Source organism: Chiloscyllium punctatum, chromosome 1, assembly GCF_047496795.1.
Source record: "Chiloscyllium punctatum isolate Juve2018m chromosome 1, sChiPun1.3, whole genome shotgun sequence".
In the NCBI taxonomy this organism is placed as follows: domain Eukaryota; kingdom Metazoa; phylum Chordata; class Chondrichthyes; order Orectolobiformes; family Hemiscylliidae; genus Chiloscyllium; species Chiloscyllium punctatum.
Genome location: NC_092739.1, coordinates 40,023,926 through 40,051,443, shown reverse-complemented (window position 1 = coordinate 40,051,443; position 27,518 = coordinate 40,023,926). Strand labels below are relative to the sequence as shown.

The following is a 27,518-nucleotide window of genomic DNA, read 5'->3' as shown; positions in this document are numbered from 1 at the left end:
ATGTGAATAGAGCATAAGTAAGTTGTGAAAAGAACATTTCAAAGAATCAAAGAATCTCTACAGTGGAAGCAGGCCATTCAGCCATTGAGTCCACATCGACTCTCCAAAGGGCATCACATCCAGACCTACCTCACTATGCTATCCCTGTAACCCTACATTTCTGATGGCTATTCCACCTAGCCTGCAGATATTTGGACACTGAGCAATTTAACATGGCTAATCCCTCTAATCTGCACATCTATGGACAGTGGGAGGAAACCGGAGTACCTGGAGCAAACCCACGCAGACGTGTGGAGAATATGCAAACTCCACACAATCACCTGTGGATGGAATCGAACCTGGGTTCATAGCACTGAGAGGTAGCAGTGCTACCACTGAGCCACCATTCTGCCCATAAATTTATATACAACTTAAATGTCATGAGAGTTTTGGCCTTTATCACCCTTGCAGGAGGTGAGTTCCAGATTTTCATGACGTTCAATGAAAGAATTCTTCTTCACAACCCGTATGAACCTCCTGTCCCTTAACTAACTCAAATCTATGCTGCTGGTCATTGATGCCTCTATCATGGGAAAAGTTTCTTCCTATCTTACCTGACTGCATCTCATTAATTTTATGCATAATTCTTGACTGACTAGGAAGTCAAAGGGATGTGAAGGACAAAGATTTGGCAGGAAAGTAGCAGAGGAGGTGCAAGGAACCAAATGACCTCCAGCTGCTAATTTGTATACTTGTTATCAATAGCTAGGGTGAGAAAGAGTAATGGTTTTACTGTGGTTTAAAATATCAAAAGTGGAAGTTAGAAAAACACTTGAATAAATCAACAGTTTCAGAAATATTGTGAACAGGGTCCAACTATCTTGTCTTTGGTATTTTAAAATGTGGTTGGAACTGAACTAAAATAATTCAGAGCTAATACTTGATTCTTTTAATGAGTCTATCTCAGTTGGTTTAGCCATCATGAATCAGCTTCACTTAGATCTGTGCTGAATTTGGAGACTGATTGATTGGATTGCAGTACAATTGCCTTCTGAATTGCTGAATTACAGGGATCTGCAGGTCAACTACAGTATCCGTCAAATACTCTTCCTTCACCCCTTGAGGGAAAGTATAAAAATAAAGGGTCTAAATCTTAGTCTATTATTTCTAACTCCCCATACTAATTTCCTGCCAAAGCGTACAAATCATGCGTATTAACAGATCACGTTTTAAAATATCTTCTTATTGTTACATTTAATTTTGAATCCACAACATGACCTTGTTAATCATGTGGATGCATTAGATGGCTGGTCACGCATAGTACAGATAGTGTTTTCCACAACTGGCAGGCTCCATGTTAGGTAGTTAATATTATCCACCATTTCCAGCATATATGTTGTAACAGTATTTTGTAGTGGGCATTGCAGTGGAGTTGTGGTATTGGTACAAAACTCAAGATCTACCTAGTTTCTGTCTAAAAGTGCCAGGCTAGGCAATTCTTTCCTTACAGTCAGAACTCTGAGAACACTTCCTGAAAATTCCATCAGACGTACCTCATGATTAAACAGGCAAGGTCAGTATCTGCTGAGAGCAAGCATGACTGAATTTTGTATCTACTGAAATATCCAACAGAGCAAACCTATTGGGGATAGGCATACTTTGAAGATCATTTATTAAGGGGTACTCTTACACCCTAACAAGAATTGGAAACTATCTTGAAAACTTGTTTTACTGTTTAATCTCTCCTTGGCTAGAGCCCATGCATTCTTGCTCTTGGCTTTCGTTAACAGTGTCAGACAGGCATCTATGAGACAGCATAGATTACCCCTATTACTTGAATGATCCCCCTGACCCCAGCATTTGAAGTGCAATTTCTGTTGGTGAAAGTTGTTAGGCAGTGATTTTGCCTTGCTTCACTCCAGTAGAGCATCAACATCACTGGACTTTCAGTTATTTTTATCACCCTGTTCTGACATGTTATGACCCACCCCTGGGGCAGGTGGGAGTTGAACTCTAACTTTCTGGCCTAGAGACAGGAGCACTCCCATGTTTTTACCAAATTACATATATTTTAGAAGTGCCTGCATATCAGTAAAATGTGCACATTAAGCTGGACATAATATTGTATATTATAATATGTATCTGAACAGAAAACCAGGTTTCTATTTGTGGTTGTTGTGCAAATATGACAATTTATATAGGTATAATCTAAAATATTACAATTTTTTTTAGGTGAACGATTCTTTCCACCACCTTCTGGGCTTACTTATTCAACTTGGTTTTGCATTGAGAGACTTAGTACTCCTCTGAACAATCATCCTGTTCGGCTTCTTACCCTCGTTCGAAGATCAAACTCCTCTGACCAGCATTTCATTTGTCTTGCTGTTGTATTTTCTGGGAAAGACAAGTCCCTGCTGGTTTCAACTAAGGAGGAGTTGCTGCAAAATTATGGTGAGTAGATATATAAAAATGCTGTTGAACATGTTTGGATAGTATTAGTTTTGAAATGCAGGAATTTAAAAACTGACATTGATTGTATTACTCAAATGTGAAGACAAATGTATGTTCCTGAAATTGAAGCTAGTACTGTGGAAAACGTCTGTCTTCATATTGAGCAGTATTTTACTGAAAAACGGCAATCCAACTGATGTGTTAAAGATATCTTATAACATTGTCTCCAATGCAGAGAAATTTATTACCTATTAACTATTTTGCAGTAATGATTTGTGAGACTTAGATAACATTTCAATTTCAGCACTTTGTGAAAATTCATCTGTATGCAGCAAAATGTGAGTGCTCAGATAGCTACCTTTGTCTGGCCAGCACTAGGGTTTGGGATAGCTGTTTGGGGTTTGGGAAGAACTTGCAGTAGGAGGATCCACGTATTGTGGTCCATATCATATCGGTGACAGAAGGAGCATGAAAAGCTAGGTGATAAGTTATAAAGGAACATCAATGTAATCATCTCTAGATTATTACTTGACCCATGACAAATTGACATAGAGCAGATAAGATTGGACAAATGAACACATGGCTCAAAGAACTATTTGGGGGAAGTGGGTTCAGTTCTGTCCGGCACTGGCATCAGCGTTGAGGAAAGTGGAATCTGTACTCTTGAAATAATCTATGCGTGATCTGTGCTGGGATAGGTGTTTCAGCAAGCTGTGTAACTAGGGATGTAGAGAGGGCTTCAAACTAAAGAAGGTGGGTGAGGAATTAAATTTAGTAGCAGTAGCAGATTAAGTTTGGGTAGATGCAACAAATCAAGGAGTACAGATAAAACAGGAGAGCCGAATAGGAATATGGAAAATGAAGGTCAGCAACTAGTATGAAAAGATAAAGAGAGAAAAACCTAAGAATGGACTAACAGTCAAGACTAAATGTTACAAGGGTAACAGAAAGGCAAAGCTAGTGCTTCTATATCTGTGTACATGTAGCAATCCAACAAAGTAAACAAATTAACAGTATATACTGAAGTAAATATGATCTGATAGTATTATAGGGACATATCTGCAGGATGACAAAGATTGAGCCTTAAGTATTCAGTATGTGACATTCAAGAATAATAGTAAGTTAGATCATTGTTAAGAGATACTCTTGGTTCAGGAGATAGGATGTAAAATTGAATTGGGTGGAAATGGAATTAGTGGGGGAAGGAACTCAATTGTTGGGATGGTCTGCAGGTCTGCTAACACTAGTCACGTTGGAGGGTGATCTATGCAAAGAGAAATGTTGAGTACTAGTGACAAAGGGTCTGCATTCCCTTTATCATGGATGATTTTAATTGACAGACAAACTGAAAATATCAGATTGGCAGTGCTAGTCTGAATGAGAAATTCATAAAATGCTTTTAAATTTCTTAGAACACCATGAACCAACTAGAAAGCAGGTTATAGATATTTTAAATCATTTCTGATCAGCCTGTTCAGAGATGTTACAACACAGTTCTAAAGCAGGTGAGATTTGAACCCAGGTCCTGTGGCTCAGAGGTGGGAATATTATCACTATGCTGCAAGAACACCAAAGAGAAAGTTATGTTAGACCTAGTATTGTGTAATGAGACAGGATCAACTAATCATCTTTAAGTAAAAGCAGTTCCAAATTATAGTGACCACAAAATGATTGAATTTTATATTCCATTCGAGAGGGCGAAGAGTGGGTCCAAGAGTAGTGTTTTAAACTTCAGTAAGGGAAACCATATGGGCAAACAGGTATTTGGCTCAGAGAAGTCATAGAGAAGCAGAGGTATTCATCTAAGGATATATTTTAGAATACTCAACATGAGTAAATTCCTACCCTTAAAAATTCTAAAGGGAGGACATACCACCAAAGAGTAACTGAAGAAATTAAGGAAGTAATTAAACTTATTTTAAAACACCAATATTGTGCAAAGCTGGTCAGAATATAAACCACCACAGAATGACTGACAAAGATTAATCAGGAGAAAGAAAATAGTGAGAGAGGAGGCTAGCTAGGAGTATAGAAACAGATAGCAAGTGTTTCTACAAATATCAAAAAAGGCAAAAAGAAGTTTGTAAAAAATGAATTAATTGTCAAGAATTGAGAGTTTGTCATAGTGAGGAAATGGCAGAAGAATAAATATTTTGCTTCTGACTTGACTATAGAGGATGTGAAAAAATAACAATTGTTCTATTTGGTCAGAGTTCTATTCTACTACCACACTTTGCTTGCAGTACACCTTAAAATGGACCACTTAAACTTAATGCCCAGGATTTGATTTTAAAGATATCTCTCATTGCCCTAAGCTGTATCATCATAAAGTGTTTCTCCCTATCCAGTCAATCAATTTATTTTTAAAATCCAAAAACTTCAATTAAATCACCTTGACCTGCTTTATTCCAGTGAATAAAACTATACTTTGCAATTATCCCCTGTAATGGTAGCCTTTGGAGGGTTCAGGTAACATTCTGTTGTTTGGTTGTTTTGGTTTTCTTTGATTGGGAAAAGTAAGAAGAAGGTAAAATTCAAGGAAAATTATTCAGATTGCTAAAATTCATTTACACACGAACATTAGATGCTTGTCAAAGCCATATCTCATAAATGTATGCAACTGAGAATGTTAATCGGTAGGTTGTTCATGGGTGCAGACATTGCTTTTTAAAATAAAATCCTTCATGAGAGTTCTTAATACTAATTCTTCCTTAAGTTCTGAAATTCGTCATTTCCTTCCTGACTCATGGTGCAGTAGTGCATTATTTGAAAAAATATTTTATCGGATATGAATACTGTAACAAGGTCAGCATTTGTGCCTGTCTTTTAATGCCATTGAGAAGATGTATTTCAGACATGCTGTAATATTCATTTTTAATTATCCTGCTCTTCCTTTAAAACCCACCTCTTTGACCAGCATTTTGGTCACCATCTAGTATTTCCCCTCTGCGTTGGTATGAATTTTAGTTTCATTTTATTTCCAAAGCATATTGGGCTGTTTTCTATCTTAGATGATATATGTAAAGGCGAGTTGTTACTAAGGAAAATGTAGCTGTTTTAGAAATGGAACAATTGTAATTGATCTTAACATCATTTCACAAATTTATATCTATCATAAAATAATTGGACTTGAAAACTTTATCGCAAGCTACAAAGTATTTTAGCTGCCATTGTTGATTTCAGATTTCTGCTTCAGGTTTCTCATCATTGTTCTCTAACATTCCTTTTCTTCCAAATATCTATGAACGTGTTGCCTTCCAAATCCAAGTTCTCTATTCCTGGCACTCCAGGTCTAAATCTCTGCATCAGGCCTATATCCCCCAGCTCTTATCAAATCACAAAAGGCATTCCATGTGACTGTGACAAAGATTTCTTTCAAACTGTCTGCAAGTTTTGAAGCAATTGATGATATCATCTTCCTCTACATCTACATCGCCATCATCTGTGAGGCTGTGATTTGCTGGGTCCATTTTCATCTTGTTTAGTCGTAACCAGAGAATCTGCATCATTGTTTGGGCCTGTGCAAAGAAACCAATGAGCTCTGGTGACACAAAACATGTATTTTTGGCCACTTCTTATTTCTCATCTGTAAACTGACAACGTCATTGGTTTTTCAGATGTATGTTGCCAGTACTCTGCTTTACCTATCGTAGCCAAATTTGCAGATGGCTCAAAAATAGGTGGAAAGGTAAGTTGTGAGGAGGTGGCAAGCAGTTTGTTGACAGATTAAGTAAGCGAGCAAACAGTTAGCAATTGGAGTACAACATGGGGAAAATGTGAAATTGTTCATTTTTGGAAGGGAGAACAAAATTTTATTTAACTGGAGAAAACCTGCAGAAAGCTAGAACATAAAGGGACTTGGGAGTACTTCGTAGAATCCCTACAGTGTGGAAGCAGTCCATTTGGCCCATTGAGTCCACACCAATCCTCCGAACAGCATCCATCCCAACCCTATCCTTGTAACCCTGCTTTTCCATGAGTAATCCATCTAGCCTACACATCCCTGGACACTGTGGGCCATTTGGCATGGCCAATCCACCTGTCCTGCATATCTTTGGACTAAGGGATGAAACAGGAGTACCTGTTTCGAAAACCACGCAGACACATGGAAAATGTGTAACTCTATCGCCAGCGCTGTGAGGCAGTGGTGTTAACCACTGAACCATTGTGTTGCCCCATATATGTCTATGAAACACAAAGCTAGTTACTAATACTGTACAAGGTGCTGATGAGGGTGGTAGTTTAACCTGAGGTCACCACGCCTGAGGCGAGGTTAGAGGTTGAGAAGCAAAATCCTTCATGGTAATATCAGCTGGTGAAGATATTGAACCCATGCGGTTGGCATTAATCCAACTGAGCTAACCAACTTCCTGACCTAAAACTTACTTGAGTGACTCAGTTTAATATTTTGTTTTCTAATGGGATTTATTTAACATGCTATTGCTGGAAGTGTTTTCATTGAGAGAAGTGCAACATGTATTTTAGGGTGAATGCTCAGGCTATGCAGTGCCTAGCTAATTGTTGAATTATGGAGGTGGATAGACAATGAAATCAGCAACCTGAGATATTTAAATAAGGAGTTAACAGTCTATTGAGTTTGTTAGCAATTCAATTAATCCCAGTATTGTCTGTCCATGTGCTTATGCAATTGGTGTGAGCTGTTGGATGGGAGTGGATGCCCAGTTTTTCCAAAAAAATATATTTGGAAGAGTGGTAAGAAGGGTACTGACTTTGGAAGGTGCTCTTTGTGCACCAGGCACATACCCCTCCTTACTTGACTGTCCTCCACCTCTTCCTTCCTTCCAATCTACACTTTTAAATCCACCCTATGTAATGCCACCAGGTTAGCTGTGTCCAGGCAGTTCCAGTGGGCGAAACATGTTATTTTGCACTAATTTCTTCTACTTGAAGCATGCAGCGCCTTTGGGGCGGGCTTCATAACCCCCTGGTAGCCAGCAACTACTTTTCTTTCAAATTGGTGATTAGTCTTCCCACCGTCACTAAACTTTTGCCTGAAGCCTTTGTAAAACAATATTCTGCTGCATTAAAGGCATTGTATTATTAATAATTGTAGCATGTGGAGTATTGTGGCTAAAAGATATAACATTTATGAAATGCAGCAGTGCAGTGTGATGTCATCCTGTCAAACAAGGGTTTAATTGTTGTTCTCTTTTTAGTTGATGACTTCAGTGAAGAGTCCTCCTTTTATGAAATTCTTCCCTGCTGTGCCCGATTTCGCTGCAGTGATCTGATTAATGAGGGACAGTGGCATCACCTGGTACTTGTGATGAGTAAAGGAATGTTAAAGAACAGCACTGCTACCTTGTATGTGGACGGTCAGCATGTTAACACAGTAAAGGTATGATGCTTTGAGAGAACCCATGTCGAAAGTTGCAACTGTAAAATCATTTGGAATGCAGGAATACAACTTTTACCAAATAATTTTTGTTTCAGATAACTTTCTGCTGCTGTAGGTCAGTTTGTGTTCTCTTTAAAATGACATCACAAGTCCAGTGACTCTATCCATCTTGGTATAATAAAAATGATCCATCACTGCCAAATCACTTAGGTCTTTGTATTGTTTAAGGAATGCAACTTTTTCCAAAATTCACTCACGGACATGGGTGTCACTGGCTGGCCTGCATTAATTGTCAGTCCTTAGGGGCCTTTGAGAAGATGATGAAAAGTGATCAAAACTGCTTGCTGGAACTGCAGTCCATGTGCTGTAGCTTGACCACAAATGCTGTTGGGGAATGAATTCCACAATTTTGACTTAGCGGCAGTGAAGGAATGGTGGGTTACTTAGAGGGGAACTTGCAGGTGGTGTTTCCATGCATCTGCTACCCTTGTCCTTCTAAATGGATGTGGTCATGGATTTAGAAGGTGCTGTCTGAGGTGAATTTGGTGAATTTCTGCCATGTCTGTTTGTACAGAGCATCAGTGATGAGGTTCCTTCCAACAAGATTTTTCTCTGACAGTTTATCATTATTTTTGACTTCACAGTTCTCCCTCTAGGTGATGTTTGTTCCTGTCCAAGTATAATTTTTAGCTAATCAAATAGTGAAAGCCAATTGATTGTCCAGTAGATGCCAATTCCCAGAGGAACTATTTGGTTTTAGTAAGTACTTTCATAAAAGTAGTCCTAAATGATTATCTAATGACTAGGGGATAAAAATACATACAATATTGTTTACCATACAATATAGAGAAAGCTTGTAACATGGGCTTTTAATGGCAGCAAAAGAAAATCCATGCAGAATTGCTAAGACTACCAAGTTTCTAAGGGCATGTGCTTGGGCCTGTTAATGTATTGAAAACATTTTCTGGACAATTTGTTCTATTATTTTTTTCAATTGATTTAGTTTGTTCAGATCACTTTTATGGATTCTCCAGGAAAGTTTATACATTCTCAAATAATGAACTAAAGAAAATACCATGATTTTATAGTTCAATAAAGTTATGTTGTCTTTTAAGCTAGAAATTGACCGTAGCAATGTGATGCATCCCAGTGTAAAACACAGCCAATAGTATAGCATTTATTCCAAGCAAATTAATTAGGTAATTATCATTTTTACAACAACTAATTTGACAATCAAGTAAACAATTAAATATAATATATTTGAATTTAATTTAATTAAATTTCATAGTTTCTTGAATTTTAAGACAATCCACCCCATTAAAATTTCCAGTATTAAATTTTAATTGGTCATAGTACATTTCTCTACTTAATGACTTTTTCAGTCGCCAACTTTTTGTTTTCAAACAAAGACAGCCTTCTTTGTCTAGCTGGAGTAGCAATCTAAGAAATCACAAAGGAGCACAGTACCCAGTAATGATGTCAGCATGTTTGAACAAAACATTGACAATCTGAATTAAACTAGTGTCAATTTCCATATGGAAAGGATGCAAATTGTTTCTTTGAAATCATAGAATCCCTACAGTGTGGAAACAGGCCCATCGACCCAACAGGACCACACCGACCACCCAAACAGTCACCCACCCAGACCCATTCCCCTAACCTATTACCCTGTTTACCCCTGAATAAGGCACCTAATCTACTCATCCGTAAGCACTACGGACAATTTAGCATGGTCAATTCACCGAACCTGCACATCTTTGGACAGTGGGAGGAAACCGGAGCATCCGGAGGAAACCCATGCAAACACAGGGAGAATGTGCAGACTCCACACAGACAATTGAGAGAGGCTGGAATCTAACCTGGGTCCCTGGTGCTGCAAGGCAGCAATGCTAACTGCTGAGTCACCTGTGGCACCTCAATATTGGCAAAGTATTTTCTCCTTCCCTCAAAAAAACTAAAACCAAAGAATTGTGGTAGAGTGTAGCATTAATGGATTAATCATAAATGTCTGTTATAAAAAACTATGCAATAACTGAATTAGTAATGCCAGCATTTGGAACAGAAAAAGGACATTACAGCATAGGAACACAGACTCTTCGGACCACCAAGCCTCTGCCAATTCTTAGTCGTAATTTAGACTCGCTGCTTATTGTCCATACGCTATTTCTATCCCTCTGTTCACCTTCCATTCATGTGTCTATCATGATGCACCTCAAATGGTGCTAACATGTCTGCTTCCACCACCTTCGTTGGCAGTGCATTCCAGGCCCCACCAGCTTTTGTGAGAAATATTCCCCATTCTTCTCCCCTAAACTATCCCCCTCTCACCTTGAATCTGTGCCATCTTGTAGTTGACCTTTCCACCCCGGGAAAAAGCCTCTGACTATTCACTCCATCTACATCTCTCTGGATTTTGTAGACCTCTATTAGATCACCCCAACAATCTAGTTTATCCAATCTCTCTTCATACCTAAAACCTTCCAGACCAGACCGTATCCTGGTAAACCTTCTCTGCACCCACTCTAAAACATCCACATTCTTCTGGTAGTGTTACAGCCAGCACTTGGTCAAAGAGTGCGGTGCTGGAAATGCACAGCAGGTCAGGCAACACCTGAGGAGCAGGAAAGTTGACTTTTTGAGCATAAGCTCTTCAGGAATGAGGAGATGGTCTAAGGGGGCTGAGAGCTAAATGGGATGGGGTGGGGCTGAGGGGAAGGTAGCTGGGAATGCAATAGGTAGATGAAGGTGGGGTGGTGATAGGTCGAGAGGAGGGTGGAACAAATAGGCAGGAAGGAAGATGGACAGTTTGAAGTCGGAGTCGAGTTGGAAAGTTGGATCTGGAATAAGATTGGTGAGGAGGGGTATGTGGTGAAGTGGGCAGTGGTGGAGTGAGGCAACTGGTGAAATCCCATTGATGTTGTGTGGTTGCAGGGTCCCAAGGCAGAAGATGAGCCGTTCTTCCGCCACACGTTAGGTGGCTAAAGTTTGGTAGTGGAGGAGTCCCAAGGATTTGCATGTTCTTGGCGGAGTGGAAGGCAGGGTAAAAGTGTTCAGCCACAGGGCAGTGGGGTTGTTCAGTGCGTGTGTCCCAGAGATGTTCTTTGAAATGTTCTGTAAGTTGGTGCCCGGTCTCCCCAGTGTAGAGGAGACCACATAGACAGCAACGGACACAGTGGATGACGTGTGTGGAAGTACAGGTACATCTCCGTCAGATGTGGAAGGATCCTTTGGGCACTTGGATGGCAGTAAGGGATAGGTGTGGGCTCAGGTTTTGCACTACTTGTGGCAGGGGAAGGTGCCGGGAGTGGAGGGTGGGTTGGTGTGGGGCGTGGACTTGACAAGGGAGTTGTGGAGGGAATGGTCTCTACGGAATGCAGATGGGGGTGGGGAGTGAACTATATCTCTAATGGTGGGTCCTGTTTGTAGGAGGCAGAATTGGCGGAGGATGATGTGTTGTGTCCGGAGGTTGGTGGTGTGGAAAGTGAGGACTAGATGATTTTTGTCCTTGTTGCGATTGGAGGGGTGATGTTCAAGGGAAGAGGTCAAAAAGTGGAGGAGATGCACTGGAGAGCATCGTCGACCATATCGGACAGGAAGTTGTGGACTTTGAAGAAGGAGGCCATCTGGGATGTTCTGTGGTGGAATTGGTCCTCCTGGGAGCAGATGCGATGGAGACTGAGGAATTGGGGATAAGGGATAACGTTTTTACAGGATGCAGGATGGGAGGAGGTATAGGTCAGGTAGTTGTGGGAGTAGGTGGGTTTGAAGTAGATGTAAGTGTTGAGTCGGTCACTGGAAATGGAGATGGAGAGGTCCAGGAATGGGAGGGAAGTATCCAAGATGGTCCTGATGAACTTGAGATTGGAGTGGAAGATGCTTGTGAAGGTGATGAACTGTTCAACCTCCTCCTGGGAGTACGAGGTGGCATTGATACAGTGGGGAATGGTGCCAGTGTAGCTGCAGAAGATGGACTGTTCCACGTACCCGATGAAGCAGCAGGCATAGCTGGGCCGCAAGCAGGTGCTCATTGCTACCCCTTTGGTCTGGAGGAAGTGGAAATATTCAAAGGGGCATCTTTGCATCTTCCATCAGGACTCCCACCCACCCTCTGACGACCTCTTCTCCTGCCTCCAACACACCCCATCCACCTGGACACCCTGTGCAGTCTGTTACCCGCCCTCTATCTCTTCACCTCCAACTACTATCATTTCATTGACCGCTTCAATCTGTCCACTCCTCTTCCCCCCCCAACCTCTTTTTTCCACTCCCCCCCCCCCCCCCCCCCCCTACTCTAACCTCTTTCCCCCCCCCCCACTCAATGCGCAGCCCTCCGTTCCAACCCCAAACTCATTATCAAACTAGCAGACAATATTGTCAGGAGGTAATTTGGCACAGCATCCTCTACACTGCTGAAGCAAACTCTCAGACACCACCTCTTACTGCCCCCTCAACCACGACCTCACCCCCCCATCACCAAACCATCCACAACTTCATCACTTCAGGGGATCTCTCACCAACAGCCTCCAACCCCATAGTCTGGGAACCCTGCACCACTTGATTGTATCCCCTACCCAAAATTCACAAACCTGACTGCCCCCATCGACCCATCATCTCAGCCTGCTCCTGCCCACCAACCTTATCTCTGTATACCTTGACACCATCCTGTCCCCTTTGGTCCAAGATCTCACCATATACATTCGGGACACCATCCACGTCCTCCACCTCCTTCATGACTTTTGTTTTCCTGGCTCCCAATGCCTCATCTTCCCCATGGACACCTAGTCCCTGTACACATCATCCGCCATGACGAAGGCATCCAAGCTCTCTGTTTCTTCCTCTCCTGCTAACCCAACCGGTACCCTTCCACTAACACTCATTCGATCAGCTGAGCTGGTCCTCCCCCTCAACAATTTCTCCTTTCAATCCTCCCACTTCCTCCAGACCAGAGGGAGAGGCATGGGCCTCAACTATTGCTGCCTCTTCTTTGGGTCCATGAAACAGTCCATCTTCCACAGCTGCACTGGCACCATTCCCTACCTTTTCCTCTGCTACATCGATGACGATATTGGCACCACCTTGTGATCTCACGAGGCGGTTGAACAGTTCATCACCTTCACGAATACCTTCCACCCTGACCTCCAGTTTACCTGGACTATCTCGGACACTCACCTCCCCTTCCTGGATCTCTCCATCTCCACTTCCAGCGACTGATTCAACACGGCCATTTACTTCAAACCCACCGACTCTCACAGCCACCTGGGCTACACCACCTCCCACCCAGCCTCCTGTAAAAACTCTATTCCTTAATCCCAATTCCACCCCTCCGTCGCATCCGTTCCCGGAAGGCCAATTCCACCATGCAACATCCAAATGGCCTAGTTATTCAAACACTGCAATTTCCCCACCCATATGGTCGATGATGCGCTCCAGCGTATCTCCTCCACTTCCTGCACCTGAGCCACCCCTCCAATCGCAACAAGGGTAGAACCCCACTAGTCCTCATCTCTTCTTCACCCCACCCCACTCCACCCCACCCCACTCCACTAATCTTCAGATACAACGCATCATCCTTTGCCATTTCAGCCACTTACAAACAGACCCCACCACAAGGGAAATATCTCCCTCCCCATGCCTATCTGCATTCCATAGGGAGCATTCCCTCCACAACTCCCTAGTCAGATTCACACCCTCCACCTCTGGCACCTTCCCCTGCCACCGCAAGAAGGGCAAAACCTATACCTGCACCACCCCCTCACCTCCGTCCAAGGCCCCAAAGGATCCTTTTATATCCATACGAGATTTACCTGTATTTGCACGTCATCCACTGCTCTCTGTGGTCTCGTCTACAGTGGGGAGACAGGATGCCAACGTGCAGAATGTTTCAGAGAACATCTCTGGGGGACATGCACTGAACAACCCCACCGTCCAATGGTCGAATACTTCAACTCCCCTTCCCACTCCGTCAAGTACATGCAAGTTCTGGGCAGCCTCCACTGCCAAACTCTAGCCACCTGATGCATAGGGGAAGAATGCCTCATCTTCTGCCTTGGGATCCTCCACTAGCACAGGATCAGTGTGGATTTCACCAGTTTCCTCATTTCTCCTCCCCCACCTTATCCCAGATCTAACCTTCCAACTCAGCACCGCCCTCTTGAACTCTCCTACCTGTCCATCTTCCTTCCCACCCATCCGCTCCATCCTCCTCTCCGACCTATCATCTTGACCCAAACCTATATCTACCTATCTTCTCTCAACCCCACCCTCTTCCCATTTATCTCTCAACTGTCTTGGGTCTCCTTGATTCCTGATGAAGAGCATATGCTCAAAACGTTGACTCTCCTACACCTCGGATGCTGCCTGACCGGCTGTGCTTTCCCAGCACCACACTCTTGGACTCTAATATCCAGCACCTACAGTCCTCACTTTCTCCCTGATGGCCAGAACTACATTCCATATGCCAAATGTGGCGTAACTAGAGTTTTATACGGTTACAACATAGCTTGCCAACTTTTATATTTGATGTCCTGGCCCCTGAAGGCAAGCATGCAGTATGCCTTCTTGACCACCTTATCCACCTATGTTGCCCCTTTCAGGGATTTATGGACCAGGATACCCAGGTTCTGCCAATTAATGTATATTTCACACCTCAAATTGATCTTTCAGAATGCATCACCTCACATTTGTCCACATGAAGCTCCATCTGCCATTTCTCTGCCCAAATCTGCAATCTATCTATATCCAGCTGTATCCTTTGACAACCTTCCTCACTATCGGCAACTCTGCCAATTTTGGTGTCGTCTGCAGACTTTTAGACCGTTTTATTCAAGAAATGTAACTGAATTGTGTATTTGCAGACTGAATTCTTAGTTTTCTGGCAGTGTCTCTGTTTCATGTGGTGAATGCTTCATGATAAATAGTATTCAATGTGTTATAGTATCCAAAATTCCAATTATAGAACCAGGTAATGTTATAGACATTGATTTTACTGAAACAACATTAATTGTTAAACTGCAAACAGAATGAACACACATTGCACAATCTATCTACTGACTTTTAATTTGAGCTGATAGTTTTTGCTGTGACATCCAGAAAGTGCAAGTTTTATGTGGTTGACTTATATTTCTTTGTGAAGCAGACATTGAGACAATGATAACTGTTTCTTTTTATTTGACTTTGCAGCTTCATTATATCCACAGTTCACCTGGTGGATCAGGGTCAACTAATCTGCCAGTTGTTAGCACAGTGTATGGCTACATTGGAACACCTCCGGCTCAGCGTCAGGTCTCATCGTTAGTATGGCGTCTAGGACCTACACACTTCTTGGAGGAAGTTTTACCTGCTTCCAGTATTTCTATCATTTATGAATTAGGACCAAACTATGTTGGTAGCTTCCAAGCTGTGTGTGTTCCATGTAAGTAATATTTTTGATGCAAAATTGTAATGTTTAACGTTAAGCTAATTGGGTTCTTGGCAGATAACGAGTTTGTTAATTTGAGAGAAAATGCACATGTTGGTGTTATTACACATAACAGATTTACCCCAGCTTTGTATATCTGTTGAAAAATCCTTCTCGCTCATTTTGTTTTTGTCATATTGATTTAAGCATGATGTACCAACACTTGTCCTTGGTGATACTTTTTTCAGTTATGGATTATGACTAAAACATTCTTCAGCATTGTTTTTAAAAAAAAGTCTTCCTGTGGCATAACTAAGTAACTGAAGCTTCTGAAATAGGAAGGGCCAAAATTCAGTGTGGTCCTACATCTCTAGGTTAGGTAACAATGACAACACTGTCTGCAGAACAATATGAATCATCCACTTTAACCATTAAAATTTCTCTCCCTCGTCTAAAGCCACTCTTATGCACACATATACAGACATGCAAAAAAAACTGGTATTATGAGTGAGGGTGATAAAAAGGAAGGCTGTTTAATTGTCCCTGAGTAGTTCACTGAAGTTGTCCTTTTGGATTTTTGTGACATGCTATTCGTCATTCTATGTCTTCAAGTACTTTCACTAGCTTGGCGGAGGCACAGAGCAACTGGTTTGCCACATTGTAATGTCTCTGACTTATTAGTTAAAAGCAAAAGCTTAGACAACTGGTGAAGGAAAGTAAGGTGCCTTTCTTCAAGGTTAGGTTTTTTTTATTGTAGAGAAAAGGCCATCACCTTCCCTTCCACAGGCTTCTGGGTATCTTGTTAACACTTAAAGAGTTCTTCAGCAATCTAGGAGCATTTAGATAGTTTTTAGCAAGCAGAAGGCTTTTGTCATTGAAAGCTGGTCACCACTTCAGATTAAACAATTACTTATTGCTGGCCGATTTTCATTTTAATAACAGATCCTGGCTATTCTTTCCAATATCTTAGGTTTTTAGAATAGTCCTTTTCCCAGCTCAGTGCAGTATAAAAAATATAGAATAATAAAAAGGTAAGGTCTTTATAAGATCAAGCATAAAGTGGGAAATATACAGTTATCCAGAATAGCATAACAAAATATTACTTTAGGGAAGAGAGATGATAGCATACTGCAGTAACAGAGGAGTCTGGGTGTCCTTGTACATGGAGCATGCAGAGTTAAGAATTCAAAGTCATGCAATTAGGAGAGCAATTGAAAAGTTACAAGGGGAATAAGTTGATAAGTCTTGATAGAAATATGCAGCATCTTGTTGAGACCATAACTCTGTACAGTTTTGGTCTCTTTTAAGAAAGGATGTACTTACATTGGAATTAGCGCAGAGAGGGTTTACTAGGTTGATTTATGGGATGAAGTTGTCTCGTAAGGAAAGTTGAGAAGGTTGAATCTGTGCTCTTTAGAGTGTAGAAGAATCAGAAGTAATCTTATTGAACCATAAGTTTCTGAGGGGACTTGATGGAATTGTTCCTGAAAAGGCAATCTCCTTCAATCGCCTATATCGAGATTTAGGATTATAGTTTTAGAATAAGGTGTTACCAATTTGAAACAAATGAGAAGGAATTTCTTTTGAGTGTCATGAATCTTTGATACCATCTATCTGTGAGAACATGGTGGCTGAGTTATTTTCTATCTTAACCTGAATATATTTACATTTTTCAGCAATAAGAGAGTCAAGGGAACAATGAAAGTAAGTCTTTTTGAGGCTAAGATTAGAACAGCTATAATCTTATCATTGGTGCAGCAGGCTTCTATGAGTCTGGCCTACTTTAGCTCCTAGTTTTATCTTAAATTAATTTTTCTAACTCCATTTTAACTGTATGAATCATATTAGCTCTCTAGCGCTAATTTCAAATGTGCTTAATTTTAAAGCAAATGCTATATCTTCCCCAACATTTGAAGATGCGTGGGCTTTGCTCCATCCAGATGAAGAGTTTTTATCCTTTCTCTAAGCTTAATTATTTTATCAATAATCTTCATTTCTATTTTAAATGTCTCTTTATATTTTTGATTTTTGCCATTGGCAGTCCATGATGTTGTTCTTCATTAACTGGCTTTAACTACTACTTTTGTTATTTACTGATCTGGAGCATTCTTTACTTTTCCTTTGAACACAATTATTAAGAGCTTAGGATTCTATTTTCTCCATGTCTTGCTAATTAGTTTTCCTCTAAACTTTTCATGTATGCTCTTGATACCTTATTGGTTGCCTGCGTAGTTGGTTAACACCTTTTTCTTTATAGAATCATAGAATTCCTACAGTGTGAAAGCTGGCCATTTGGCCCGAGAACACACTGACCCTCACAGCTACCTGTCCCCATCCCTCCTATCCTATACCATGATCCTACATTTCTTATGGATCATCCACCCAGCCTGCACATCCCTGGACACTATGGGCAATTTAACATGGCCAGTCAACCTAACCTGCGCATATTTGGACTGTGGGAGGAAACTGGAGCACCAGAGGACACCCACACAGACATAGGAACAATGTGCGAATTCCACACAGTCATCTGTGGCTGGAATCGAGGCTGGGTCCCTGGTGCTGAGAGGCAGCAGTGCTAACTACTGAGCCTCCTTTTTCTCAAGATTTTTTTTCCATTTTTCTTTATTCACGCATGATACATATTTATTGGCTGATTTCTTGCTTTTTTTCCTTCTGGGCAGTTTTGTTATTTGGTGGGGCCAGGAGTGTGATGCTGGCAAAGCACAGCAGGTCAGGCAGCATCCGAGGAGCAGGAGAGTCGACGTTTCGGGTAGAAGCCCTTCATTAGGAATCTTGTCATTTTAAATGTTTTACATTTCTTTTGTACTGGTACTTAGTTTTGTTTTTGCTAGTTTATGTTCCCTAGTTCAGATTTTCATTTTAATACCAGCTTATTTGCATTCTATTTATTTCTTTCTTGTTCTTCTCACATCTTTTATCTTAATTATGTAAATATTTTGCGATTGCCCTGTCTTTAGTGTTCCTCTGTTTATTTCTAGTTCACTTTCCAGTAGTAATCAGGAAATGCCCCTACTTTTATCAGTTTTGTTTTTAAACATATTGAGTTAAGAAAGGAATCCTGCACACTTTATACAATCTATCTTTCCTGTATTCCTTTCATTGCCACTTAACAATTTTTCTTTGTGGGTGGGTAAAATTTCCTGTGCTTATCATTCTCTGTCTCTCACTCCTAAATATATTTCTTTACATATTTATTCCTCCATCTTATTTCCATTACAGAACGCAGTGTATGTAACCCTTTCAGTTATAATTTGGAGGTATAGCATATAGTGTTGTTGTGGTAGTTTAGTTTTTTATGTATCCCACTTTCTCAACCTATTAAATTTCTGTGCTCCCAATTATCTTTACAACTCTACATTGAGTATTTTCAGGGGGAATAAAATATCAATACTGTATTTAAATACAGTGATCATGGATTCTAATATTGGACATTACATGCAGTAAGCCAAAATTTTCTAAGAAGAAATGGATGTATTTCAGTGGTTTAGAATTGTTCTCTATGAAATGCTTAATTTGTTTGGAACTGCTTTTGTTGCTTTTTTTAAAAACCTAACGCACAAAGCACAAGATAAACATAAGCACACAATAATATTATATTGGTGTTTTGTTCCTAGAATAGTTTTCAGTTGAAACAAAGATGTAAATTCTCCGTTGTAAGATTAACGATAGTCTTAATGAAAAGCACCTTGATGCCTATACGTGATTATTTCTGAGATTTAGTCTGTGGAATTTACAATATACTAATTTTTGATTGTATAACTAAATGGTTATACAATGACATCTGTAGATTGCAGAAATTAATGAGATGTGATTTCAAAATATATTTTTAAAATAAACTTTATTATGGAAAGTCTACATACATGAATAATATGTCCTCTTGTTCTTGTTCCTCTTAAGAGCTGGAATAGTTTCTCACTCTTTATTCTATCCAGCCCACTCCTTATTTTGAAGATGTCTATTAGTTCCTCTCTTAGCCTCCTTCACTCTGAGAAGAACAGACCCGACCTTCAGTCTATCCTCATAACTGAAGTTTCTCATTCCTGGAGCCTTCCTTTATAAACTGTTTTTTTTTCACCCTCTCCAATGTGTTCATATCCTTTATGTTGTGATCTCTATAACTATACATGATACTCCAGTTGAGAGCTAACAAATGTCTTCTACAAGTTTAACAGCATCTTTTTTTTTTGCTGTTGTGCTCACTGCCTGTTAATAAAGCTTTACTTACTACACCCTCTACCTGTCCTGCTATTTTGTGATCTACATACGTAAATGCCCAGTTTTCTTTGCTCTTGCACCCCCTTAGAATTGTACTCATTTTATTGTCTTTCCACATTCTTCCTACCAAAATGCATCACCTTGCACATTGAATTGGAATTCATTGTCCACCTATCTTCCACTTCATTAACTTGTCTGTGTCCTTCTGGAGTTTTATCATGTCCTCCTAATAGTTTACAGTTCTTCCAAATGTTGTCATCTACAACCTTTGAAATTGCCCCTTGCACACCAAGATATAAATCATTAATATACATCAAGAAAAGAAACAGTCACAGTACTGACACTTGGAGACATCCACTACAAACCTTCCTCCATCCTGAAAAATATCTATTGACAACTACTCTGTTTCCTATCAACTAGTCTTGTATCCATCTTGTGACTGACCCTTTCAGTCCATGACTCATAACTTTCCTCAAGTCCTCTAAAAGTCAATATACATTGTGTCAAGTGTCATTTGCATGGACCCATTCTGTTATCTCTTCAAAAATCTCTCCAGTTAGTTCAGCATTGTTCCCCTATTTAGAAAAACAAAAATCCATGCTGGCCCTTTCTAACAAACCCCCTTTTCCAGGTAACGATTAATTCTGTCTTGAATAATTGTCTATAGAAGCTTCTCTATCACTGAAGTTAAACTGATTGCTATGTAATTGCTGGGCTCAGCCTTACAAATTTTCTTGAACAAGACTACCATGTTTGTAGTTTTTCAGTCTTCTAGCACCTCTCCTGAATTTGGGGAAAACTGAAAGATTGTGACCAGTGCCCCTACAATTTACATTCTTGCTTCCTTCATAATCAAAGATGCATCTCATCTGGGTCCAGTGCCTTGTCAACTTTAAGTACCAACTGTCTATCCAACACTTCTACACTATCAATTTTAATGTGAGTCATAGCTTCAAATTGAAGAGGGTTAGGATGAAATATATCAGATGGAAAGTTGCATTTGAGTCACTTGTGGAAAATCTGTATGTTTTAGTTCAAAGATTTTTCTAATTCATACCACGTGTAATTGAACAACTTGGGCAGAGTTTAAAGCTAGTAAATATTGCATCATTGATACTATGTAGTTATGCTGCAAAATAGCTTTGCTGTTGTGATTTCTTTTTATTATAAAAAGTTATTCATCTGCGAGTATGTGGCATTGCTGAGAGTTCTCTTCTTTAAAGGTAATAGATATTGATATTTTTTCTAATTTGTGTGTTGCTAATGTGTTCCTTTTATAAAGGCAAGGATTCAAAATCTGAAATGGTCATTCCATCTCCCATCAGTCTGATTCCTGAGGAGAAAGTATCTTTTGGGTTGTATGCACTTTCAGCCTCTTCACTCACAGTGGCCAGGATTAGAAAAAATTACAACAAGGTGGACAGCAAAACCATAGCCAAACAGGTGAGCATTTAAAGGAAACGCATAAAATAAAAACTATGCCTTAAGACATGGTTCGGTTTACACATATTTGTGTTCAATTTGCAAAATTGTTTGGTAGTACAGAATTAGATCTGGCATTACACCGGCCTTTAAATTCAAATGCGACATTTGTGTTATAGGCATAAAGTTAATTTGGCTTGATGTCAATGTCCTGCTAGTGTCAAAGACCACTCATGTTGCTACTGTGTAGTAGGAGCATGGGACAGCTAGCATCACCAGTTACTCAGGTACCTTATCCTTCCCTTAGAACCACGATCAAAGTGGGCCAAGGCCAATTATATCAAAATTCAGCAGGCGCTGGGAAATGTAGATTGGGGACAGCTATTTGAAGGAAGTCCACATTTGATATGTGGGAGGCTTTCAAAGATAGAGTGAGGTTGGTGCAGGATAGGCATGTCCCTTTGAAAGGAAAGGCAAGATTTGTGAACCGTGGGTGACAGGAGAAATTATGCATCTAGCCAAGAGGAAAAGAGAAGCGTACATAAGGTTCAGGCAGCTAAGAACAGAACAGGATTTGGAGGAATATCAGGAGAGTAGGAACAATATCAAACGAGGTATCAAGCGGGCTGAAAGAGGTCATGAAATAACTTTAGTGAGCAGAATTAAGGAGAATCCCAAAGTCTTTTGTTCACCTATAAGAAGCAAGAGGGTAACTAGAAAAAGGGTTGGTCTGCCAAAGAATAAGGAAGGAAGGTTGTATATCGAACCTGAAAAAATGGGTAAGATTCTCAGTGATTACTTTGCCAGTGCTCACTGAGGAGAGGGACATGATGAATGTTGAGATTTGAGATGGAAGTTTGTTTATTCTGGATCATGTTGACATAAGGAGGGAGAATGTGTTGGGTAGGCTAAAGGATATTAAGATGGACAAATCTCCAGTGCCGGATGGGATCTATCCCAGGTTGCTGAGAAAGGCGAGAGAAGAAATTGCTGGGGCCCTGACACACATCTTTGTAGCATCCTTAAACACAAGTGAAGTGCTGGAACACTGGATAGAGTTGCTAATGTTGTCCCCCTGTACAAGAAGGGTGGTGGGGATATTCCAAGTGACTACATACCAGTGAACCTGACGTCAGTGGTGGGGAAGTTGTTGGAGGAGGTACAGAGGGAAAGGATCTATTTATATTTGGAAGAGAATGGGCTTATCAGTGATAGGCAACATGGTTTTGTGTGGGGTAGGTTGTGCCAACTTAGTAGATTTCTTTGAGGAAGTGACCAAGTTGATAGATGAAGGAAGGGCTATAGATGTCATACATGGACTTTAGTAATGCGTTTGATAAGGTTCCCCATGGTAAACTAATGGAGAAAGTGAAGTCACGTGGTGTGCAGGATGTTCTAGCTAGGTGGATAAAGAACTGGTTGATCAACAGGAGACCGAGTAGTAGTTGAAGAGAGTTTCTTGAAACTGAGAAAGGTGACCAGTGGTGTTCCACAGGGATCAGTGCTGAGGCCACTGTTGTTTGTGATATACACAAACGATCTGGAAGAGGGCACTGTTGCTCTGATCAGTAAGTTTGCAGATGACACGAAGATTGGTGGAGTAGCAGAAAGCAAAAAGGACTGTCGAAGAATACAGGGGAATATAGTTAGACTGGGGAGTTGGGTGGAGCAGTGGCAGATGGAGTTCAATCTGGGCAAATATGAGGTGATGTATTTTGGAAGATCTAATTTTAGAGCAAGCTATACTGTAAACAGAAGAGCCTTGGGAAATGTTGATGAGCAGAGAGATCTGGGAGTTCGGGTCCATTGTACTCTGAAGGTCGCTACAAAGGTGGATAGAGTGGTCAAGAAGACATATGGTATGCTTGTCTTCATCGGACGAGGTATTGCGTATAAGAGCTGGCAGGTCATGTTAAAATTGTACAAGACTTTGGTTAGTCTGCATTTAGAATACTGTGTTCAGTTCTGGTCACCACATTACCAAAAGGATGTGGATGCTTTGGAGAGGGTGCAGAGAAGGTTTCCGAGGATGTTGCCTGATATGGAAGGTGCTAGCTATGAAGAGAGGTTGAGTAGGTTAGGATTGTTTTGATTAGAAAAAAGGAGATTGAGGGGGGACTTGATTGAGGTCTACGAAATCATGAAGGGTATAGGCAGGGTAGATAGGGATAAGCTTTTTCCCAGGGTGAAGGATTCCGTGGCGAGAGGTCAAGGTGAGAGGTGAAAAGTTTAAGGGGGATACATGCAGAAAGTGCTTTACATAGAGGGAGTTGGGTGACTGGAATGCATTGCCAGCAGAGGTGATAGAGGCAGGCATGGTAGATTGATTCAAGGTGCATCTGGACAGATGCATGAGTAAGTGGGGAGCAGAGGGATACAGATCCTTAGGAATTGGGCGATAGGTTCAGACAGTGAACTTGGATCGGCAGAGGCTTGGAGGGCTGAAGGGCCTGTTCCTGGGCTGTAAATTTTCTTTGTTCTTTATAGTAATCTGCGGTAGATTGGATGCCAGGTATGTAGGTTGTACATACTAAAGATTGGTGGATTGTATCAAACAGCGTATCTCTTCCATTCATAGTAAGAAAGATACTGGCCGTAACCAGCCAGGCCTCACTTGTAAAACTTGTAATTCCATGTGGTTTTTCAATAGTACAACATTTGCTTGATAATCCCGAGTGTTGGTGTAAATTCTGTATCCAATCAGTTTAGGATTATTAGTTGGGCTTGCAGTGCGGCACAGTTGAGTCGAATGGAAGTTGCATATATTATTACACACGACCCTGTTCTTTTGCAGTCCATGAGGCTTAAAAAAATAGGAACATCCCCTTCTGTTCATCCCCTTCTGTCTACTCTGCTGTTCAATAGGAACATGTCGGAATGAACATTTCCAAGCACTGACTCTGTTACAACTCAACAAAATAGGTCTAGCTATTTGTTAGTTCATTTCCCAGGGCAGTACCTGGTTTACATTTTTTTTAAAAACCTGTTAGTTAACTGTTTATCACCATTAGTTGATGCATTCTCCATGGCAACACCTCTATCGATTAGAGTCTACTTACCAACCAATCAGCATACTCCTCTGTGTATATATCAGTTTTTCCTTAAATTGGTTACTGTTCCACTTTATCCTGACCAATGCAAGGTGAAAATTTTCAAGTAAGTGTCTTTTTGAGCAATATGATATTAAGTATAGATTGGGTTCTCAATGAAATTCTAAAGATGGGGAATTACATCCCCTTACATTGTCAAAAGGCTATGCAAAATGGTTTTTCATTTTTTTTCATGAGCAGTGAGTGTCATTAGCTAGGTCAGCATTTGTTACCATTTCTTAATTATGCTAGAGAAGACATGAGCTGTCGCTTAGCATAAGGAAAAAATCAAACGTTAGATCAGTGAAGAAATTGGAACTGAGAACTAACTAAGATTTATAAGAAGTGGAACAACAATGGAAATCTGAAATAAAGACAAAATGCTGAAGTTACTCAACATGTCTGGCTTCATCTCTGGAGAGAGGAAAAGATTTAATATTCCAGTTCCGTGATCTAGGTTCATTTGCTGTCATTCGCTTGTAGCAATTTGTGTCTGATTCACACAGTTTTGGAGCATAAACTTCTAAGCTGACACTCCGTAATGCAGTACTAAAGGAGAGTTGCTGTGTTTGAGGTGTTTTTTTTTCATGAGACCTTAATTCAAGGTCCTGTGTTCCTGCTTAGTTCAAGGTAAAAGATACCATGACACTATTTGGAAGAAGAGGAGAGTTTGCCCTGACGTCCCTCAATATTTATTTGTCAATCAACACACACAAGTACATAAATCTGATTATCTCATGGTCTGTGGGAATTTGCAATATGCAAGTTGGCTGTCAGATCACTTAGATTCCAATAGTGAATGCATTTCAAAAATACTTAATAGCTGCAAAATGTGTTTAAAATGTTTGGTATTGTGAAAAGTACTATATTCATGCATACCTGTTTTCTGACAGGTACTTCAAGATCAACTGAGTATTTCCAGCATTTTTGATGTTATTTGTATTGAGTAGTATTTTCAGGCAACCTTCACTAAGGTTGCTTGCAAGAGTTTGTTGGCTAAAATTAAATGTGAAAAATTGAAGGCGTATTACTGATCTTGTTGAGTAGTAAAACGATTATAGGGATAGTGAGGATGGTTATTGATTGGCAAATGTTGCTTTTTATTTATAAGCTCAGACACTGATGTCATCGAGGTCCTGCAGGATATTTACAGATTGATTTAAGGAAACTAGATCAACATTTAAGGGAGAGGATAGTTGATGTTGACTATGGTACATTTTTTTGTGAAAAGTGGGGAAGGTGTTCACATAGAATGTAAACACTAGCATGGACTAGTTGAAGCAAATAGCCTGTTTTGTCCCCTATGTCCTATGCACTCCCATGTAAAACTTTTAAAACTGGAGCCAGATCATTCAACAGAGAACTTTGGAAGTATTTCTTTATGCAAAGGGTAGTGTAAGTGTAATAATCTATTGTACATGTGTAGTAAATCCTAGTTCACTTAATCAAAATTAGATTTAAAATTATTAATTTTGCAAATCAAATGTATTACGGGATATGGAGCTCTCAGCCAAGGTGAATCATGAAGTTAAAATGCAGATCAACCATAATTTCAATGAACATTAAAACATGTTGGAAAGGTTCAGTAGTTTACTCATTTTCTTACAAGAAAATGCAATTGTTGATTTAAATGTATCTTAAAATGTTTAATAGTTTAATTTTAAATTGTGAAACAAATCAAAGTGGAAGTTAGTTCTTTTGCGAAGAGTTTTTGCAATATGTTCGCTCACATAATTATGTGTATAGTGACATAATAAGAAATTCTCCAATATGAAACATGTAGCCACTGAGATGTTGAGAGAAAATTGAGGTTATTTGTTTGTCCATTTTATTCCTAGCCATTGAGGTGATCCTGTGGAGTCTAAAATGCAATCCTTTTCGAACATACAACAAAAGATCTGACAAGACCTTGATATTTTTTCAATGACAACAATCCCAATTCTGTTTATGCTTATGTATGAGGTGTCCCCATAGTTCCCTTTAACATTTCGGAGCTTCCTTCAATACTGATCAAATTATAGAATTAGTTTATACAATGGAGTTATAGAAAGAAAGGAAGATTTCTGGACATGTGCACTATCACTGAATGTCCTAAAGGATGAGACAACCTCAAAATGGACACTCAGTTGTAAAAGTCCTTAACGTGGTAAACTGTAGTTTATGTAGTTGGTGATGTATAATCCCAGAATGCAGCATTGGATTTGGATACCTATGGCATCAACATAGTTGGCAAAAAAACAATTTGCTCTATCTAGGCCCTTCAACCACACTTAATATTGACTATGATAAAGTTTCAATAATTTCTAAGACTTGGGGCAATTATTGCTAAAGTACATTACCTGGATGTCCAGGATAAGAGCATGTGCTCTTATAACCAAGATATGGTATCTATCATGATTGAATTGCAGTTGCTGCTCAGACTCTGCATCTCTACATCTGAATGAGATGTGAAATGTATTTTTGTTATGATCAAAGAATTGCTGACATTTTTGCAAACTTTTTGGTGAATTATACCATTTTGAACACCTGGTATCCATTTAGAATGCCTTTACAGATAAGTCTGATCCAGGAGTTAAAGTTTTAAATTGGGGTAAGGCCAATGGTATTAGACAGGAACTTTCAAACGTTGATTGGTGGAAAGGCTGTTCGCAGATTATGGGACGTGTGGCATGTGGGAGGCTTTTAAATGTGAGATGACAAAAGTTCAGGCCAGCATGTTCCAGTTGGTGAGAAGGGCAAGACTGGTAGGAGTAAGGAACACTGGATGACTGAAGATATTGAGGCTCTGGATAAGAAAAAGGCATATGTCAGGTATAGGCAGTTGGAATCTAGTGAATCCCTTAAGTATAATAGGAGTACACTTGAGAGGGAAATCAGAAGGGCAAAAAGGGGACGTGAGATAGCTTCAGCAGAGAACGTAAAGCAGAATCTAAAGAGATTCTACAAGTATAGTAAGGACAAAAGAGTAACCAGGAACAGAGTAGGGACCATTAAACATCAATGAGATCATCCATGTGTGGAGCCGCAGGAGATGAGTGAGATAGTAAACAAATATTTCTTGTCAGTATTTACCGTGGAGAAAAACATGGAAGCTTGGCAGCTCAGGGAAATAAATACTGATGTCTTGAAAAGATTCCATGTTACAGAAGATGTGGTGCTAGAGGTCTTAAAATGCATAAAAGTAGGTAATTCCCTAAGACCTAATCAAGTGTATCCCAGGACATTGTGGGAAGTTAAGGAAGAAATTGTGGGGCTCTTAATGGAGATTTTTGTACCATCGACAGCTACACGTGAGGTGCTGAAAAACTGGAGGGTGGCCATTATTTAAGAAATGCTGCAAGGTAAAGCCGGGGAACTACAAGACTGGTGAGCATAATGTTGGCATCCGATAAGTTGCTGGCGATTCTGAGAAACAGGATCTACATGCATTTGGAAAGGCAGGAACTGAATAGGAATAGTCATCATGGCTTTGTGCATGGGAAATCGTGTCTCTCAAACTTGAGTCGCCAAAATTGGTCGTGTTGAGTTTTTTGAAGAGGTGACCAAGAAGATAGATGAAGGCATAATGTTGTCTAGATGGACTATA

At 40.2% G+C, this 27,518-nt stretch overlaps 1 protein-coding gene across 9 annotated transcripts in view; it reads left to right on the top strand.

Moving 5' to 3' along the window:
* wdfy3 (WD repeat and FYVE domain containing 3) overlaps nucleotides 1-27,518 on the top strand; it is a 406,146-nt gene that overhangs the window by 193,860 nt on the left and 184,768 nt on the right. For all 9 annotated transcript variants that reach the window (XM_072594588.1, XM_072594809.1, XM_072594597.1 and 6 more), the window contains 4 exons: nucleotides 2,212-2,430; nucleotides 7,608-7,789; nucleotides 14,969-15,200; nucleotides 20,704-20,864. In XM_072594588.1, the coding sequence (XP_072450689.1) occupies nucleotides 2,212-2,430; nucleotides 7,608-7,789; nucleotides 14,969-15,200; nucleotides 20,704-20,864 (794 nt within the window). The remainder of the gene's footprint in view (nucleotides 1-2,211; nucleotides 2,431-7,607; nucleotides 7,790-14,968; nucleotides 15,201-20,703; nucleotides 20,865-27,518) is intronic.